This window comes from Phyllopteryx taeniolatus, chromosome 10 (genome assembly GCF_024500385.1).
Source record: "Phyllopteryx taeniolatus isolate TA_2022b chromosome 10, UOR_Ptae_1.2, whole genome shotgun sequence".
Taxonomy (NCBI): Eukaryota; Metazoa; Chordata; class Actinopteri; order Syngnathiformes; family Syngnathidae; genus Phyllopteryx; species Phyllopteryx taeniolatus.
The window spans coordinates 22,508,044-22,527,981 of NC_084511.1; the positions used below are offsets into that span (position 1 = coordinate 22,508,044).

General features: G+C 41.6%; 2 protein-coding genes across 2 annotated transcripts; one reads left to right on the forward strand and one right to left on the reverse strand.

Annotated features, from left to right (window-relative positions):
* The first annotated feature begins 938 nt into the window (after window positions 1-938).
* Window positions 939-5,279, forward strand: prss23 (serine protease 23). Its single transcript, XM_061786824.1, has 2 exons — window positions 939-1,177; window positions 3,121-5,279. The coding sequence occupies exon 2, from the start codon at window positions 3,139-3,141 to the stop codon at window positions 4,246-4,248; it is 1,110 nt and encodes a 369-aa protein (XP_061642808.1). The 5' UTR covers window positions 939-1,177; window positions 3,121-3,138; the 3' UTR covers window positions 4,249-5,279.
* A 1,197-nt stretch (window positions 5,280-6,476) lies between these two features.
* Window positions 6,477-18,940, reverse strand: cfl1 (cofilin 1). Its single transcript, XM_061786825.1, has 4 exons — window positions 18,782-18,940; window positions 13,653-13,963; window positions 10,881-10,957; window positions 6,477-7,494 (listed from the first exon to the last, which is right to left on the reverse strand). Exons 1-4 carry the CDS (start codon window positions 18,782-18,784, stop codon window positions 7,382-7,384), a joined length of 504 nt encoding a protein of 167 aa, XP_061642809.1. The 5' UTR covers window positions 18,785-18,940; the 3' UTR covers window positions 6,477-7,381.
* Window positions 18,941-19,938: the final 998 nt, after the last annotated feature.

The window sequence follows — 19,938 nt, forward strand, 5'->3', positions numbered from 1 at the left end:
CCATTGGTGTGAACATTTTGGACTTGTCTGTTTTTGAACTGAATTATTATTATTTATTTTTTTGGAGTTGTCTGTTATTGCAATGGAACGACATCAAAGACCTCCTTGAAAGACCTATTCAATAAAAGTTTGATGTTTTCCAAATTAGCCTCTTACCTGCTTAATTTATAATAACTTGGAATACACTAAATACAAATTAGTAGCACTAACGTGGAGGCAGGAATAAAAATTGAAAAAAAATCATTTTACTCATCCATCCATCCATTCTGAGTTGCTTCTCCTCACTAGGGTCGCGGGCGTGCTGGAGCCTATCCAAGCTGACTCCGGGCGAGAGGCGGGGTACACCCTGAACTGGTTGTCAGCCAATCGCAGGGCACATACAAACAAACAACCATTCGCACTCACATTCACACCTACGGGCAATTTAGATTTGTCTATTAACCTGCCATGAATGTTTTTGGGATGTGGGAGGAAACCGGAGTGCCCGGAGAAAACCCACGCAGGCACGGGGAGAACATGCAAACTCCACACAGGCGGGGCCGGGGATTGAACCCCGCTCCTCAGAACTGTGAGGCAGACGCTCTAACCAGTCGTCCACCGTGCTCAATTGACAAAAATGTAACATGAACAAAGACGTGTTTTGTCAGGATAAAAAATCAATGTTTCTGTCTTTCCAAAATAAAGGCGTAATATTATGATATTAAGGGAAGGAAAACATATTTTAACAAGTGAATTTAAAAAATACACCTTTATTCTCCTAATATTACACTTTTTGTTCTGTAAAAGACACCTTTATTATAAAAAAAAATGGATGAAAGATTTTTTTTCTTTACCCGTTTCGAACAAACTCCATTATCGTAAACCCACCCGGCACTAGGACCCCGGGCGGGCTTGACGTGAGGCGCTACCGAAGCTTCCTTTGTGCACGTTCGAGCGGACACTCCGTGCGCGTGGATACGAGCGTATGTGCGAACTCCGGAGCGTCATTTTCAACACTCGTCGTGGCGCAGTAGGCGCGCAGGAGGACGGACGGACCGAGGAAGTCATTAAACGCCTCAGCGGCTGCCTTCCTGCCGGGGATGCTGCAGGAGCGCCCGGGAAGCGATCCGTTTATCACATGGGAATAAAAAGGTCCAGTCATGGATAGAAACACGGACGGCACAGCGTCATAAAGAAGGTGATATACATTTAACTACAGTATATACACTGATTAAAAAAAAAAAAAGAAGAAAGAAAATGATATACATTATTATTATTATTGGCTGTGGTGCGTTCACTAGACATTGATAAATAGGAACTTTAAATGCTTTCCTTAAAACTGTTCCATTAACTCGATTAGATAGATAGATAGATAGATAGATAGATAGATAGATAGATAGATAGATAGATAGATAGATAGATAGATAGCTAGATAGCTAGATAGATAGATAGATAGATAGATAGATAGATACACAGCAGCAATAGTCACACATATACACTTGTAGTAATAATATAGAAACACCCAACCAAGTAAAGAAGGATTGAATTATTGTTTTTATTGTCAATATTTCTCGATACGCAGAACGTACAAAAAAAATCTAAATGCTGTTTCTCGCTCTATTAGACACGGTAGACAAATATGAATTGAAAGTATATACAATAGGATACATTAAAAAAAAAAAAAACTTTTATTGAGTGCCACACGGGAAATTTGGGTATTACAGCAAAAATATATGTGTTTTATAATAATAATATATATAAATTATGAAGAAATGAGCTACAGTATGTACACAGTACAGTAGTTGAGTACTGTATAGGATTTACACGTGGAGCGGAGGCAGTAATGTATATTAGCAGCAGATGTGCGGGAAAAAAAAATAGATCATATTTATTTGGACTGGTTTGCTTTTTGCAATGAAGCATTTTGCATGCATGTTCATTCTACAACAGTTTATTTAACAGTGAATGGAAGAAGCTCATCAAACAAAACTTTCCTTGTTTGTTTGGGGTTGGGTTTTTTTTTTTTTCCAACAAAAGAAGGAATTTAGTGTAACCCGAGAGCCTTTGTGTAGTTCAATGTTTGCACATGCTTGATTTGGATTGGATCAGGTATTTGTTCTACATTCATAGCTGTAGGATTTCACTGGAGGGCCTTTTTTTTTTTTTTTTTTTTTTTTTTTAATTATCATTATTATTCTACAAGAGCAAAGCTGACAAGTCCTAGGTGTTTGTGTGCAGGTCACACCCTTGTGCTTGGTGGGAAATAATGTTCTTTTTCTTTTTTCTTTTTTTTTTGTCCCAACCTGTCTGGTTTCACTTTTGACACACCTGGACTCTTCATAGCACGAATGCCTCAGGCCGCTTCCACATTAGCAATCTCCTCCTGTTAACCCACCCTACAAATCTACATGATGGATACGTCTTTTGGATTCTTTTTAAAGAAACAGCTTGTTTTGATGTTACTTGACTTCCTCTTTATTGCTTTGGAATGTGTCCGTCTGTAGCAAACAAACATCCATAAAGGTGATTATTTGCCTTGCAATCCTATTTTGCAAAGCTAATCTATAGTCCAGGAACAAGTGGTTCATTGTTGAAACAGCTTTCGGAACTTTCACACTTGATTTGACTTCACAGTTTGGCTACATGGGGAAGTCTATGGTTATCTTAGGTTAGGTTAGGTTAGGTGTGGAATGTTTACGCTGTGTGGGTTGGGGAGGTAGATAGGTAGGTGGGTAGGTAGTTAGGCAGTACGTGGGTAGTCCAGTAGGTACATAGGTACTAGGTAGGTACTTAAAGTACATAATAGGAAGTTATGTAATTACTAAGCAGGTAGGTAGGTACTAGATAGATAGATAGATAGATAGATAGATAGATAGATAGATAGATAGATAGATAGATAGATAGATAGATAGATAGATAGATAGATAGATAGATAGATAGATAGATAGATAGATAGATAGGAAGGAAGGTAGGTACTAGGTAGATAAATACTAGGTAGGTAGGTAGGTAGTATTGGTAGGTAGCAGTTAAGTAGTAGGTAGGTAGGTAGTGTAGATTGGGCCTTTTTGTTGGTCTTTAAATGCTTAGAAAGAGTGGAGAAAGAACTGATACTAAAGTACTAATGTGTGTGTGTGTTCACAGTGTTGTTGCAGCAGCACCATGTGTGAGCGTGGCAGCTCCCCCTTACCAGCCCTTGTTCTCCTCCTGCCTTTCCTTCTGCTGTCGTCCTGCCTGGAGTCTCCCCACCGTCCCCTCATCCACCCCCAGGTGCCCACCCTGGTCCCTCACCGGCCGACCCCTCTGGTGCGCTCCCACTTCAGCGCCCGCCCTCATCTGGACCTGACCACCCACTGCAACGCCAGCTGCTTCCACAGAGGAGGAGGCCACCAGGCCGCTGACAACTTGGCCTTCGAGACCCTCTACTGGGACGGCTCTCGCACGCTGACCACCGTGGACGTGGAGGAGGAGGGAGCCGGTCTCAGAGGCGCGAGAACCCGACGCAGGCGCGTGAGGCGTCAGATCTACGGCGCCGACGGCCGCTTTAACATCCAGGGCGACAACTTTTTGCTGGACTACCCATTCTCCGCGGCCGTCCGTATCTCCACGGGCTGCACCGGCGTCCTGGTGTCTCGCTGGCACGTCCTGACCGCCGCGCACTGCCTCCACGACGGCAAAGATTACGTCAAGGGGGCGCGCAAGCTACGGGTGGGCTTCCTCATCCCGCCGTCCGTCAATGGAACTGGAGTTGAACCCTCATCCGGGAAGAAACCGATGGTGCGCTGGGTACGGGTGAGGCGCACCCGAGTACCCAAGGGGTGGATCCAGGGCCCTCAGGAGCTCAGCATGGACTTCGACTACGCGCTTCTGGAGCTGCGCTGGCCCCACCGCCGGGCTTTCATGCGCCTGGCCGTGGCACCCTCCCTGGAGGGGTTGGCGGGCCGACGCATCCACTTCTCGGGATTTGACAGCGACCGACCCGGAGAGCTGGTCTACCGCTTCTGCCCGGTGGAAGAAGAGTCCAGCGACCTGATCTACCAGCACTGCGACGCCCGGCCCGGGGCCAGCGGGTCAGGGGTGTACGGCCGCGTGTGGGACAACTCCTTGGAACGCTGGGAGAGGAAAGTCATCGGGATCTTTTCGGGACACCAGTGGCTGGAGGTGGACGGAGAGAACCGGGACTACAACGTGGCCGTGCGCATCACCCCGCTCAAGTTTGCGCAGATTTGCTACTGGCTGCACGGGAATCGTGTGGACTGTTTGCAGGACTGAGGTCTCCGACTGGATGGAGGGCTTTTCTCATGAAATAACACTTGTCGGTAGCCAACTATAGCAGGGGTGCGCACATTCCCATTTTTGACCGATTTTTGAAATGTGAGACACCCCACACGTGATAAGAAAGCGTGTGTGTGCTAACTGCTCTTGTAGTGCATTGTCGGCAAATTACTCCTAATACACCACAAGTAAATCACTCTGAATAATCTTTTCGAGACATCCAACAATCAGGCCATTGCTGACTTTGATCAGATGGCGGAATACAAATTCAGTCCGATTATCACCCCGCTTAATTGGCTATCGTTCCATTTCACGTTAAAATCATGGTGCCCGTCATTTGGTCAAACATAAAAGGATTTGCCATCATAAATATTGAACAGGTTTAACATTTCTGATTAAAAAAAAACACACACCCCACACCACTTGATAATTGCTCAGGATAATCTTTCAGAGACATCCAGCAATCCAGCCTTTGGTTAATTTGTCCCGATTTCCGGTACACATACACTTAATTGGCGATTGTTCCGTTCCACATCGTAATTACGGAGTGCGTGGCTCAACACACACGCATAATGATTTCCCATTGTAAATATTGAACAACATTTACGATTGTCGGCCAAAAAACCTCTGAACACATACCTGAAATCATTTAATATCTGACCTTCGAGCCTTTGCTGACTTTGATTAGAAAGCTGGGAAAATTATCGATTTACCGATTTTCGCTGCGTGCGTGTACCCCGGTTGACCACCACCACTACATCTTTTGACATGTTTTTCTACTGTACATTACCAGTACACACTCTTCCTTGTGTCTGTACCCATTTGCATAGCTTACACAGGAAACATCTGAGTTGTATTCATAAGTCTACTACATCTTTAAGGATCTGCAGTACAGTACTTGATTTTTGGGGCGGGAGGTGAGGGCGCTTTAAATCTAAAAAGAAGCAGGTTAGTTCTTGACAGACAGAATGTTAATTTAATTGTTGGACAAATGCTTGATATATTTTAATAAAGAGATTTCTATGACAGCACTGGAGTCCATCCATCCATCCATTTTCTTAACCGCTTCTCCTCACTAGGGCCACGGGCGTGCTGGAGCCTATCCCAGCAATCTTTGGGCGAGAGGCGGGGTACACCCTGAACTGGTAGCCAGCCCATCGAAGGGGACATGGTAACGAAACAACCATTCACGCTCAGGGGGAGAACATGCAAACTCCACACAGGCGGGGCCGGGATTTGAACCCCAGTCCTCAGAACTGTGAGGCAGATATGCCAACCAGTAGTCTACCGTGCCGCCAGCATTGGAGTCGTGAGGCTTTATTTGGGTTTAGTGGTGGTGCTGTGGCGCCCTCGTGTGGTGAAGATGTTCCTTCAACATTAACAAAGGAAACATGCCTTTTTTTAAACGGGACAACAAAATTAACTCTTTCGCTCGAGGCGGAAGCACTTCGCGCGACAACGTGTGCATGAACACGCATTACCGCCCCCACCCCACCCCACACACTATGTGCCTCCAACAATGCAGCTCTGCTTACCTTTTGGCTTTCACATAATAGCAAGGCAGTCACACGTGACACGTGAGTTAAGAGTCTGGCCCAGCTGCCTTTTGAGGAGGCGGTATACTGTACACCCTGCTGTGGCCACCAGCCAATCAACAAGACACTGTTCACTGTTTGTTCAATTCTTTTAATTTTTGAAAGAAAATGTGTACCTGAAAATATTACTTTTTTCACAGGTACTAGAAGCATTTTTTTCACCAAATCCCATTTTAACAAATTGAATAGCAGTGTGCCTGAATATATGGTTACTATTTTCAATGACTTCTGATTCCAAATTCAACCTGAGCACTGGCTCCCCTATGGCTGCATGCTGAGCCCCCTCCTGTTCACACTACTGACCTATGTGAGATTCCCAAACTGTCATGTAGTGAAGTGGATGACAGAGCAGTAGTAGGATGCATCACCATTAACAAAGAGTCTGGGTACAGAGAGGAGGTAAAACAACTAGTGGACCAGTGAAGACCAAGGAGATGGCCGTGGATTTCAGGTGGAACAGATTACACGCCCAGACTGAGGAACATCTTACTTCAGGAAGACTATTACACTAGAACAGTACTATGTAGCCCTGACATATATTTGAATAAAATTCTAAACGTTCAATTTTCCTATTGGAAGCTGAGAAGTGTCATTTTGGTGCAAAAATGAAAACAAAATAAAACAACCACAGTAGTTTAGTGCTTTTTATTTTTTTATTTTTTTTTAATTAGAGATAGGAGACGATACAAAACAGCCACCATTCAATATTCAGTCTCAACTCCGACTGGTGTTTCATTTACACGTCACTCTCCATCAAGACCTTCATAACGCCAACATTTTTTTTTTCTTTCCCAATGAGGAGGTCTGGTTTGACAAGACAAAAAAAAAAAAAAAAAAAAAAAAAAAAAAAAAAAAAGGGTAAGAGGAAAGTGTGAATTCAAATGCCTTTGTCAGAACAGGAAGTTAAAAAAATAAAACTACAGGAACCACTTAATTTTGGAATTTTGCATGTTCAAAACAGAAAAAATATTAAATAATATTAAACCATGTTCCCCAAGAGAATGTTTGATACGTCTTGTGCAATTCAGAGTGAATTAGTTTACACTAAGCCTGATTTCAACTACAGTTACAAAACTTAACTACAAGTTTGGCAAAAAAAAAAAAAGTAGTTGAAATAAAAAGCGAGAATGGTTGGAAATCTAACATTTGTTGTGTCCCATTCAAAATGTTACACACTCCCCATATCTTTAAGTCATCACATCATCCTTCAATCAATTCTATCTTTACATTTTCACCTTTGTGTGTTCATATACTTTAACTGGAATGACAGTTTGTATTTTGGAATTATCACCTTTTGTTTACTGCCACTGGCACCCCCTCCCACTCCCACAATATGCCAGCCGACCTGATAGTCCCACAAACTGCTGGTTCTTATTTTTCTTTTGCTTTTTTTATTTTGTTTTACCCTTCTCCAAAACACACTGGAACAAACAGCTAAACCCGATAGATGCGTCTGAAAGGCCTCCAATGAAGCCAGAAAGAAGGGGAGGGGATTTGGTGAGGGGGCTGGGGTCAGGGTGCGGGGCAATATTTATTTATATAGGGCATCCCTCCAGGCTGACTACCGAACCACCGCCCAGTTTTTCTGCCAAGGTGTGCCGATCTTTCAGGTCTTCCAAACCGTTCACCTGCCACTCGTGCTTGATACCTGACGGGGGAGAGGGGGGAAAAAAATTAAAGCTGCGACATCAGAATCAGCTTTATTTGACAAGTATATCCAAAAAACAAGGATTTTTGTTGTTTAAAGACCCCGTAGACTGAATTGAGAGATTTGTTTCTAAATAGATTATAAATTTTTGTACAGTGGCCGAGACAGGTCACATCAACTTGCAAACGCCACAAGACAGCGAAATGAAGGTACAACGGAAGTCAGCGCAGGGACTCCCTCCAACTGTATAATAACAAAGTAAGACAGCTCTCTAATAAAACATTTTGTAAGGCAAGGCTTGCTTGGTTTTGACCCATTTCAATGTTTTTTTAAGTTCTCTATTCCATTCATATACACAAAAAACAAAGGGTGAAATTTAAAGACACTTGCGTTGTTCCTTCACTTCACTGTGTCGTGGCATTTGCAATGGTGGTGACCTGTCTCCACCACCGTATGTTTGGAGATAATTGTCATACTCAATTGTGGAGATAGTGTTAAACTGTATTATCACCATTTCAGTTTTCCTGATTTTTTTGGGCCGTAGCTAAAACAGGGCTCATTGATGAGTCGCTCCTCCCCCATTGTACAACAACTTGAGCGCCTTTGTTCACATGAGCAATTATTTGGCGCAATTGTGACATGCAGTTAGCTAGCAAGCTATGCTTTCACCTGAAAACGCATCTTCCTTAGAGCGCTTTGTTGCTGCCTGTGAGTGTGAGCATGTCAGGCAGAGAGCGACAAAAGTGCGAGGCGTGGGATTTGAAAATATATATATATTTTAAGTACCATGTGACAGTGTGTGGAGAGGGGCTGGCGTTGCCGCTTTAGAGCACCTCGTAGTCGCGGTGGGATATCACCTGGTAGGATGTATTCCAGTTGCCTGATATATTTTCACAGCTCAAATATGTGCTTATATGTAGAAATAAGAAAAACGATAGACAAAGTGTCATCCATTTTTCCAAAACAAAGTAGTGGTTTGTGATCAACAGTTGCGCACATTCAGCGGACACATCCATGGTGTTCAAGAGGAGACAAATGCTTGATTTTTCACAATTTTGAAGCCCCATTTTATATACTTTTCAATAGTTTTTAATCATTCAAATTTGTGAGGGTTATTAACAACACCAAGTTCTTTCTATGTGGCGTGTCAAACTGATGTTTTCACTTCACAGATACTTTAACTTTCAAAGCCCTCTTTTCATGGTGAAATATTGAAATGATCTAAAGCCAAATCTTTTTAACCTAGCGTCGAGGATATCTGCTTCCGACTGGCCTAATTCCTTAGTCGAAGTTTGTCAAAAGTACGACCCTTGGCTGGAATTGACCCAAAATCAAAATGGCACACTTGCTGCTCAATTCCAAGCATGGGTCTTTTAATCCTTTGGTGTGGCGGGTTAAGATAGACATGTCCACCCAATTTTGTGTCACTTAACGGACTTGGTGACAAAGGGCTATTTTTTCCGCCCTCAAATTTCTCAAGAGTGAATCTTTGAAATGATCCTTCGCAATTTAGCGTTGAAGATATCTGCTTCGGATTGGAGCAAATTCTGTAGTAGTTGTTCGTCAAGTACGAGTACAGCTGGAATTCTCCCAAAATGGCTACTTCAAAACAAAATGGCTGACTTCCTTGGAGTAAACTTTTTTGTGTGCCCTGATATGATAGACATGCCCAACCAATTTCATTTCAATCGGTGAAACCGAAAAATTAGGTCATCTCTTGTAACGTTGGAATGCATCGTCATAATTCCAAATTTAAAAAAAATCATGACAAACTTTGTTACTTTTACAATAAAAAAGTAATTATCTTGTATCATTCAACTTTTGTTACAGTTCCATTTTGTGTGATTTGATTTCGAACAATCGAAAGTGACATAAAAAGGAGAAAACAGACAAGATTAAAGTAAAAGAAATAGTTAAACTGTACATATTTGAAAAGGAGTACAAGTAAAAAGTATTTACTCCCTACCATCTACTTCCTTATAATCCTAAATAACTACTATTTTGTAGAACATCAATATAGTAGTTATTTACTACTATTTACTATTTATTAGTATCCACATCCTTATTGCGATATATGCCAATATAATAAATTATCAGTAATCACAACATCTTGGATTCTAATGAAAAGAAATAAGAACAGCAGCTACAACAAAACAAAACAACCATAAAAAAAACTAACGGTTTGGAAGATCCCCTGGGTTGGACCTTGGCACTTGTGACCTGGTTGGTCCTTTAGCTCTAAAAACTTGTGAAAAATGCAACCCTCACCAACTCGAAACTAGTTCCCGTTTGGAAGCAGTATTTCCCCATCCCACCACAAGGGTTAGATGTGCAGGATGATATGCGGTTTCAGTTGCAACACATGATGATGCACTCCGGTTGAACTGGAGAACAGGAAGTGAAGGTGGCTTCTATGCTAGCTGAGCAACCAAAACCACCAAAGCACCCTGTCCCCTCACGGATATCACAAGAGACATTTGATAGGCCAAACGGCAAGAAAACACTGGGGTGCTTGCTTCTCACACCATCTGACTCAGTGTTTCCCCGGCAGGACTTTCCCTTGTAAATAGCCTACGTCAAAACCAGCAGGAAAAGGCACCAGGCTACTACCTATTTGGTAGCTTAGCAACCAGTGGCAAATATGGACACACTTGGGCTTGGCCGCTGTCGGCCCTACGAAGGCCACGAAAACTAAGCATGCGTGCAAGCGCCTTAAGACTTTTGCATGTCAGGGAGGAGACAAATTTAGCCTGTGTTGTCAGTGGAAGGTGCATTGTCTTTGCCGCTTGTGTACTGAAAAGCTAACAAATGTAAAGTTTTCTTCCAAAACCAATGGCACGACGCCTGGGAATTTCTCCGTAAACTGGCAAAAAAAAAAAAAAAACTCTACAGGTGTCGCTGTTTTTTAGAGAAGCTATCCGCTCGACACTGGCGCGCAAAGTTCCGATCTGACCACAAGCTGTGGGCAAATCAGCAGTTGTGCTGCCTTAATTAAAGTACGTGATTCCTTGTGTCAGCCAATCAATCACAAGCCGCGCTACGTACATGCCAAGCGTGTGATATCCACTCGCTTGGTGGGCGGAACATATCGGATGTGTGCATAACAGCACAACACATGGCAACTGCTCGTAACAAAATACGGACAAATCAGAACACTTGGCATCTCTGAGTGTACAGTGGATCCCCACTAATCGCGGGGGATACGACTGAGCCCGACTATGAATAGCAAAAATCTGCGAATAATTGACTCCCATTAAAATTGCATGGAAAGAATTTTTTTTTAACCCCCAAACAATCTTGAATAAGCACGGCCATACCATCAATAAGCGTTTTCCCCTCCCCTCCCCTCCCCCCAAAAAAATGGTGTTTAGTCGTCAAATACTGACCTTCAAACTTTCTCTTGATGGCATCTTTTGAGCTGGCATAGATCATCTTGCTCTTGAGGGAGGCACCATCAGGAGCCCTGCGATGGGAAAATCATCATTGAAATGGTGCCATAACACAGCACTACCTCAAGATTGAAGACCCAACAGTTGAAGCATTTTAAAGTGTCTGCATTTTTGTGGGATAAAATTTCAGTGCTGCAATTATGATATTAAACCAGGCTGACTGGGTGTCACTATCAAAAACAGTTGTGTCACACCACTTTGTGGATTTTCACAGAAGTAAATATTTCTTTTGCAAAGAAGCATTTGATTTCTCAGAAAAAGGGGAAGAAAAAAAAAACCTCAAGCATCACAGCTCATAAGCTTTTCAGAAATGACTCGTAAACTGTGTTTTTTCATGGTATGGTAGTGACAACTGCTTTAAGAAAAACAAAATATAAAAACTAAAATGGTGCTTCCCGCATATTCACAATTCCTGGATTCACCTATTCAAATTTTTGGGGAACCTGGCCTTCGTCACTCCAAGAAACTCTGTTGAAGTGAGTTGAGGATCTTTGTATATTGCTTTGCGATCACCACAGTAGACTTTCCACTGAGATCTGATTGACCGTGTCGTGTAAGTTTTGAGTCCGAACGATAGTTTATTTTAAGCCATGTCGCATCTTGTGACGTAATATGCATGTACGTGATAGCCAATAAAGTTTTTAATCTTGTCAGTGAAGAAACATGTCAGTGGAGTGGGGCTTTGTGGTGTCTGAGACAGATAAAACAAACTACCTGCAATCTGTGCAACAATACAGTATTTCCTGGGGGAGCAGCAACAAAATGCTTCAACACAACAAACTATGATGAAGTGAGTTGAGGTTTATTTAGACAAAAGTAGCGCTTTGCTGCCATCTAGTCAATAAGGAACTATATTGAAGTGACTTGAGGAGCTTCATTTAGACAAAAGTAGTGCTTTGCTTCCATCCTGACGCCAAGGAACTATGTTGAAAATGAGTTGAGGATCCTCATTTAGATCAGTGGTTCTTAACCTCGGAGGTACTGAACCATGCAAGTTTCATACTCTCGTTCACGGAACCCTTCGAAATTGGAAAAAATAAAATATTGGTTTATTTCAAATTCAAAATAGGTATATATTTTAGCTGTGCAAATAAGGAACCTTGCATCCATTGTACACAAAATCAATGCTGAAAGAACAAAACCAGCAAAACGAATTTCATACCAAAAAACAAAAATAAATACATTTACTGTAAATGTGAATTTTGCTGTTGCCTTTCACCTTGGCAAGTGCCTCTCATATCATTTTCCACAACAAAGTGTTGTTTTCTTTTATTTTTTTTCCCCCCTCCTCGAAAAGGACTGTTCGCTAAGATGCGTCCAGTCCAAGCTTGGAAGTGGTTGAAGTAGCATAGGTGCTTTTCCCACTTATTTCTATTGTCGTCATAGATATGAGCTATGTAGGTACAACATACCCCTTTGTGCCACAGGCCTACGGCAATGCAAAGCTAGTAGGGGCAAAGTGTCAGCGCATTCAATGTTTGTTTATGGCACCAAAATCAAAATAAGGATGCCCGCACATTGGGCTGCATACAGTTACGACGCCGTACAATCACAAGGGAACTGGGAAAACCTTCATGGGTAAGAATAGTTTTGGGGCTCTTCTTTCATGTTCTGTATTAGTAGCCCATGGTTTGACATTGACAAAAAAGTTAACCACATAAAAATCAGTTGAAAATGAAAAACCTCATTTATCAAACTTTATTCTAAAACCAATCCACGGAAAGCTGTGCTGTACAGTGGCTATGAAAAGTTTAAACACCCCTATTTGAATGCCAGGTTTATGTGATTTTAAAAAATGAAACCAACATAAATCAATCCAAAACTTTTTCCATCTTGTAACCGATAAATTCTGTAAATCAATTGGGGGAAAAATGTATCTTTGGGAAGTAAAAATAAATAGTGTGGTAGCCGAAGTCCGTTCACCCTCATAACAGATCCCACCCCCACAATTGAGTTGTACAAATTATAAAACTTGGCCTTTGAACAGGGGTTTGTAGACTTTTTATATCAACTGTACATCACAGCTTTCTGTTAAATGTGGTAAGGAAATTTGTAGGATTTTCTTAGGATTTCGGGGTGGCCCGCGGCCCTGTATCCTACCACAATAGATCCGCCCCTGTACTGAGAACAGCTCCACATTCAAAACCAAAACCAACGCAATCTTTAGTAAGATGACAATTTAAAGCTGCAAGGGCTGCAGTGAGGATCATTTACATTTACTTACTTGAATCATTAATACGATATAAGTTTGCAAATCAGACCTTGGCATAGAGCAGAAAGTGGCGCAAACCAGTTTTTGCTTCTGAAACAGGTAGGGGTGTGTGTGTGTGTGTGTGTATATATATATATATCAGTAGGCATTGTGGTCAGGGGCATCGCACCCACAGGGGTTGTGGGTGCCCCGCCCCTGCCTTTTTTCTTTTTTATAATAATGTTGCAGGCTGTGTCAAATGTTATCTTTAGTACATGCCGCAGGCGGTTAAAAAAATGTAAGGCAGACCACAAATGACCCCTGGGCCGTAGTTCGGACACTAATTTAAACAAAGGTAGTATGCTATGTTGCCATCTTGTTGCATTTTGGCACCAGGTAACACGAAGTGAGTCGGATAGGTTCCAAAAAAGATCCCGCAAGTCACAAATGTGGGGAACCACTCTAAGGAAATTATAATCCAGGAAAACCCCGATTGTCAGCCGCCCGAAAGCCCTCACCAAAAGATGAAGACCAGGTCCTCCTTCTTGGTCTCTTTGGTCTCGTAGGTGGCGTCGTAGAGGGCGTAGCGGCAGTCGTCGGGCGGCAGCATCTTGACGAAGTGCTGGTAGGGGTCCTGCACAGTGGTGCCCAGGTCGCCCAGCAGGATCTCCTTGCCATCGTCCAGCACGATGTTCTTCAGGTCCTTGCTCATGCAGAAGAGGATGGCCTTCTTCCTCCTCCGCTTCTCCTCCTCGTTGGCCTGGGCCTTGCGCACCTTCATGTCATTGAAGACTGCGATCACTTCGTCCGTGACTTTCACACCAGAGGCCTTTATGGAGGGGGAACAACACAATGTTAACATGTGGTCTTCCAACCAAACACTCCCACATCAACAGAGGCCCAATGAACAGAGGCACTCTCCTGCTAAGAAAGTCCCTCCCATTCAGCAAATAAAGCATTAAGAGCCAACCTTCAATATCAAAAATTACTGATTCCTGTTTATTCCATTAGTTCCCATGGAAAGTTTCTAACTGAAAATTTCCCAGAATTTTTAAATTCAACAAGACCTTTTTTCTGTCTGGAATGCTTCCCCCATTATAAACAGGGATTTCTACTGTACTTTCAACGCGCAAAAGAATTTTTGGAAGAGATTATGATCAACTGGGAGGTTCTGATGTACTTATGATGGCAAATGTATCGACAAGGAAAATAATGACGTTCGTTTGTTGCCTTGAAAGCACACAATCGCCACAGTGTTCCATGGCCCACAAGGCTATGGAACACTGGAAAAAGGAAGCGCATCCGACTCTCCTTACTGAGGTGTGGCTGTGACCAACTGTTGGCCATGGGACAGAATGGCTGGGAAGAAACGACTACAGCATGGATGTCGCAGCTATTTCCACTTCGGGCCGCATACAGAAAAAAATGGGAGTCCACTTCACCTTGTGTTTAATAAACATGCAACAACCATTTCAATTTGCAGTAGGTCACCATTTTGTCAGTTTACAGCATAACTGCCTAAATCATTTTGAGCTTACTCTCAATTACTCTCTAATTTTTTGATGACTTGGGTTAAAAAAAAGTTACGATTTTGCGCCGCAAGGAGGGGAAGATACAAATCACATTCTCGCAAATTTTGCATATGTAACGATGTAAAAATGGCGGCCCCCGGTGCAGCATTTTAAGCCCCCCCCACAAATACTTTTCTGACTAAAAATTATATGCACATTTAGAGGACAACAGGAAGGTTTGACATCTAGGTTTTAGTTTCGATTTTATCGTTGTGTGTTGTCGTATGTGAAGGAAGGAGTTGGAATGGTTTTAATCAGTCAAGAAATGTGAAAGGAGGGCAATATGTAAAATACCTTAATTTGAGAATTTTGTTAACTTATCAGTTGGAAGGGGTCAAGAAAAGTATAAGGGAGGAGGTAAAATGTAAAATCTCTAAAGTTAGGGAATTTTATTGTGAAAATCTTGGAATATCTTAAATAGTGCATGTTTACATTCTAAGATGTGAATGAGCTGAACAGTTTGATGTTAGAATGATTTGAATTGGTCAAGAAATGTGGATGAGGAGGTAATTGATCTCTTCAATTGTGTATTTTACTATGAAAATTTGTACAATAAGAATAGTTTCTTAATATACGCCTGCCTTAATGAGATGGACAATTTGAAGTCGGAATGCCGAAGATGAGGAATTTATGTTGAATTTCGTGTGGAAGAGGAAATGTGGAATTCTGGGAAAGGTGGACATTTTTTTTTTAAGAATATGGAAATCAATTTCTCACATCCTGAATTCATAATTACTTTTTTAATTGGTTGAAAAATGTGGAAGGACAAGTGTGCCCAAAAAGTGCCGGGAATAATAAAAGATAACGAAGGTGAAGAGCATTCACACAATGACACCTATGAATTTGCCTGGACATGCGGGCGAGGTCAGGAAGGAGGCTTTGCTAACTATGCTATGCTAAGGCGTGCGACGCAGGGTTCAAGCGGCCCACAATGACACTTCTGTCAAACCAACTGACGAGTCACATATGCTCCACTCACTCCAGTGCATCTGCTGACTTTGCTTAAGCCAATTCATCACAGGGAAAATGCAGTCTCATGAGGAGGACGCCACAAAACTAGTGTGCACGTGTGTGTCAAAGTGGGGGCAGGGAGGAGATGTTATGGACAAACAAAAAAGAAAATAAGGCAGGAAAGGCAAGAAAAGCATCAAGAGTGGGGGAGCACAAGCATAACACTGCATGTCTGCTAAAGTGTGGAATAGGAAGTGTGAATTATCAGTTTTCTTTGGAGTAATTATTAACCAGAAAGAAACCGCTGCCATCATAAAACAATGATAATCATTGAGCATTTGTTTGCGGGTTCGCTCTCATAAGAGAACAAAACCCAATACATTCATAAAACAGACAACTGGGCATTTTTTGGCTTATTTTCACAGCAAGCACAAAACTCAAGTACTTTGAACTCATGAGTTTAATTTATTTTATGATCAAGCTTGTAACTTTTATATCAAAATCAAGTTTCCCCATTCAAATTTATTTAAGTTTAATTATCTATTCCAGCCCCCCCCCCCCCCCCCCCCATATTGTAAAATATAAAGTAGATACATTAATTGGATAAGAAAATTATTTACATCCCTTCATTCAAAAACAGAACATTACAAATTGACAGTTAAAAAAAAAACAAATTGATTATTCTTCAGTTAGTGGGCAAAAGTGGCAAAAATGTTACTCATTTTTTCCCTAAGTAAAAGCATGTTTGCAAATATCTATTGCGTTTAAAAACAAAGGTAATCAGTCTGCTTTCATGGACGACTACAGAAATTGGAGAACATTTACTTTTGAGAGGCTGAAATTCTGAGGATTTAGACAATTTTAATTTATACAAAGTTGATAAAAACAATTAACTGATTATCAAAATAGTTGTCGATTAATTTGATAATCGATTATTTGTAGCACCTCTACAAGCTAAAGCAACCAAGTGACAGCTCCCAACTAAAACCTAAAAGTTAGGGCTCTCTTAAATCAGGGTACCACTGTATTTGAATCTCATTTTAATTTTATTTTAGAGGACGAAACCCCTAAATTCATAAAAATATAAATGGGCATTTGTTGGGTTATTTTCATTGCAAGCAGAAAACTACTTGCATGTCATTTAATTATGGATTCCAAACACTTGTATGGTAACCTAACATGAATAAATCTATCACAGAGTCTACTGGATTTCACACTTATGCTCCAGCCTCAATCAACCAGCACCACAAAGCGACTGCAGCAAATTCTAATCTCATCTCTTCTCCTCTCCTGGAGACGCTTGGCATAAGAGCAAGGTCCAAGTGACAAATTCAGGTTTACAGTCCCAAGACCTGAATTGCTTGACACACAATGGCAGTTGACAGGAAACGCCCTTATTATCTTACTATTTTAGTACATGGATCTTTAGCTTGATATCAAGGATATGGCATAAATGCTCAAGTGGCTTTCCTTAGAAGCGGGTATTCATTCATTCACTCACGTATGTTAAACAAAGGATGTTATCTTAATAGCATAATTGCCTAAGTCATTTCATTTGTCACATCATTTAAAAAATAGCATTGTGCTTGCTAAAAAAAAAATGTTTCATTATGTCTGTCTAGATTGTCAATCATCCAGGTCATGGTAGACTGTAAAGGTAAAAATTGAGGCTGCTGGGCTCGTATTGTTTCTTACATTTGTTGTACTATTTTGTTGTTTTCCCAAAAAACGTTCCAAAATGACTTCATGAAATTGTGCTTTTAGGCTGCTGAATTGAATACAAAGCTCTTAATTCAGCAGCCCGTTATTAAAAATAAATAAATAAAAAAGCTAGGTGACAGAAAATTAGCATTTGTCAAAATCAATGCACAGAAATAGTTTTGATTTAACTCACTAATACTATTGCGAGGGCAACGAGCATTAATAATAACTAGCTGGATATCAAGGATACGGGAAAAAAAATACTGAAAACGGTTTGCCATACTTGTGAAATGGCCTGACGTGCGCGCAGGACGGCGCACAACCCTACCAAAAAAAAGAAAAAAAAAAAACAAGGTGATGATGCGCAATGAGGATCCGGACGCTGCGGCCTTTCAGCTTCCGCTGCTAAAAAACCCATCTTATATAACGCTTAATAATTCGCTTAAACGTCAACCACGACCTGGTGAATACCGTGGCGAAGAAAGTCTCCAAATGGATGTTTATTTTGTGTTTAACTGGTTATGATTTGTTAATAAAGCACTGAAACTAGGATGCTCTTTGCACCAAATTCAGGGTGGGGCCATGAATGCAGCACATGTGACGAGTGGACGCTAGCTTCCTACACACAAATAAAATGACGGCCGATTTACGAGCATTTCTCCGTGTCGTGCAACCCAACACTCAAACGCTTTTTAAATCTAATTTTCGCCCGTCCTTGATATTACTTCGCTAACCCAAATGGGGGTGGGGGGGGGGGGACTGTGGCTAGCGTGTGGAGTGGAGTTAGCGTCAAACCAGACAAAGAAAGCCACTCAAAAAAAACAGAAAAAAAAAAAAATCTGAGCTCGCGCAGGCGTAATGAATGTCATGGTGTTAGCTTAGCATGCTAACAATACCGTTAGCTTTTCTCGCTCTGCACCTGCCAGCCCGACACGAAACATCGCAGAGCCCCGGAGGCGAAATAACAAAAAGCAGCAGCACAGCCATGGCAACCGAGGATGTTTTTTTTTTTTTTTTTTTTTTTTTTTTTTTTTTTAAAACAACGCGGACGAATGGGTGAAGGGGGCTTTGTGGAAAAATGGGGCTTTTATGTGGGGGCGAATTACGGAAACGGGCGAAATGGCGCCAGTCATGACAGGCCGTGGACCTTTTAAAAAGGCCCCCAAATCCCAATATTTTATTTCCACGCTTACCACGAAGCAATTTTGGAGGAGCAACACGACTTTAAAACACATCTTTAGAAGAAGGCGTCAGATTCAAGCTAGCTACCGTTGCTCGCTATGCTAAAATAACACCTTTTATCTTTTTTTTTTTTTTTTAATGGGGGGCGCATTGAGTGAAACCGCAATAAACTGATTTATTTTAGTCGTCAACCCAGTACAAAGAAACACGTCAAATGGTGAGGAAAGCGTCGTTAAACGTACCATTGTTGTAGCTCGTAAGTTGGTCAGCGTCTGGCCAGAAATTGAATGGAGCTCTGATGGGGATGATGATGATGAAGACTTGCTCTCGCTCGCTCTGGATACGCGGCGTGAACGCGCGGCCGTGCGCGAGCCTGAAAGCGTGAGCGACGTGCACGAGCGCGTCTGCCTCAAACAAAGTCCTACTGCTGAATTTTTCCATTGAGATTATTTGGAACGATGAAATTGTTAAATTATATCGGTAAAACGAATTTATAGCGTGAGTATGAGGATTTAGCGTGGGTAAATTAAATATAAAAAAATATTGTTTGAATGTCCTTGTCCTATATTTATATGACTGACAGCGTGGTGGTTGTTAGAATGGCGTACATTAGAAACAATATACAAAATAAACAAATACTGGATATTGAGCCGATGCTTTCAGTGAGGTCATTACAAGTATAGCATAATATAATATAGGACAAAACTATTTACATCATAAGATGGGTGTGGATTTAGCCATTCATAAAAATACTGAATATTGACTCAGGTGCTTTGTGTCACCTGTGTACATTAAATATAGTGTAGGAACGAGCGAGTGGCTTTAGCATGGTAAATAAAATATTTTAAAAAATAGTTTAAATCACGTTTATTTGTATGTGACGGTGGCTTTCGGGCAAAATGCTGTTAGCTTTTTTTTTTTTTTACTTTTTTCTAATTCAGAAACATATTGAAGAGTCAGGTGTTGTTGTTTTTTTATGTGGACTGTGGACGTTAAATATAAAATAGGCATTGAAGTATTAACGTCTTAATTTTCGGGATTGATATTGAAAATTTGTTGCGGTCGGATGCGAACGAGCTGCCCGGAGCAAGATGGCTGCCATGTGCCATTTTCGAATTCGAACGTGATTCTTTTCTCACTCGCACTCATTTTTTTTCCCTTTTTTTTACTGTAACAATTCAGACGCTGTGTTTGAACCTCGCTAAACGCCAGAGGGATGTTTGAACGAGAAGGGGAGGAGGTCATTTGGCAATTGTCCAGCCCCTTTCTCTGTCTCTCTTGCTCTGCCCCCCCTCTCGCGTCTCCTTCCCCTGTGCGAGTTTTCGTTGAACTCACTTCCAAATAAGGAAGTGAACGTTGCTCCGTGCACGCGCCTCGCTCAGGCGCGCGGAGGGGGCGT

What these genes read in the sequence shown, in the direction of transcription:
- prss23 (XM_061786824.1), top strand. Translation starts at nt 3,139, where the DNA reads ATGTGTGAGCGTGGCAGCTCCCCCTTACCAGCCCTTGTTCTCCTCCTG.
- cfl1 (XM_061786825.1), bottom strand. An exon ending in GACCTGGTCTTCATCTTTTG is followed by an intron (nt 10,958 to 13,652) that starts GTGAGGGCTTTC and finishes TTCCCATCGCAG; the next exon opens with GGCTCCTGATGGTGCCTCCC. An exon ending in CATCAAGAGAAAGTTTGAAG is followed by an intron (nt 7,495 to 10,880) that starts GTCAGTATTTGA and finishes CTCCCCCGTCAG; the next exon opens with GTATCAAGCACGAGTGGCAG.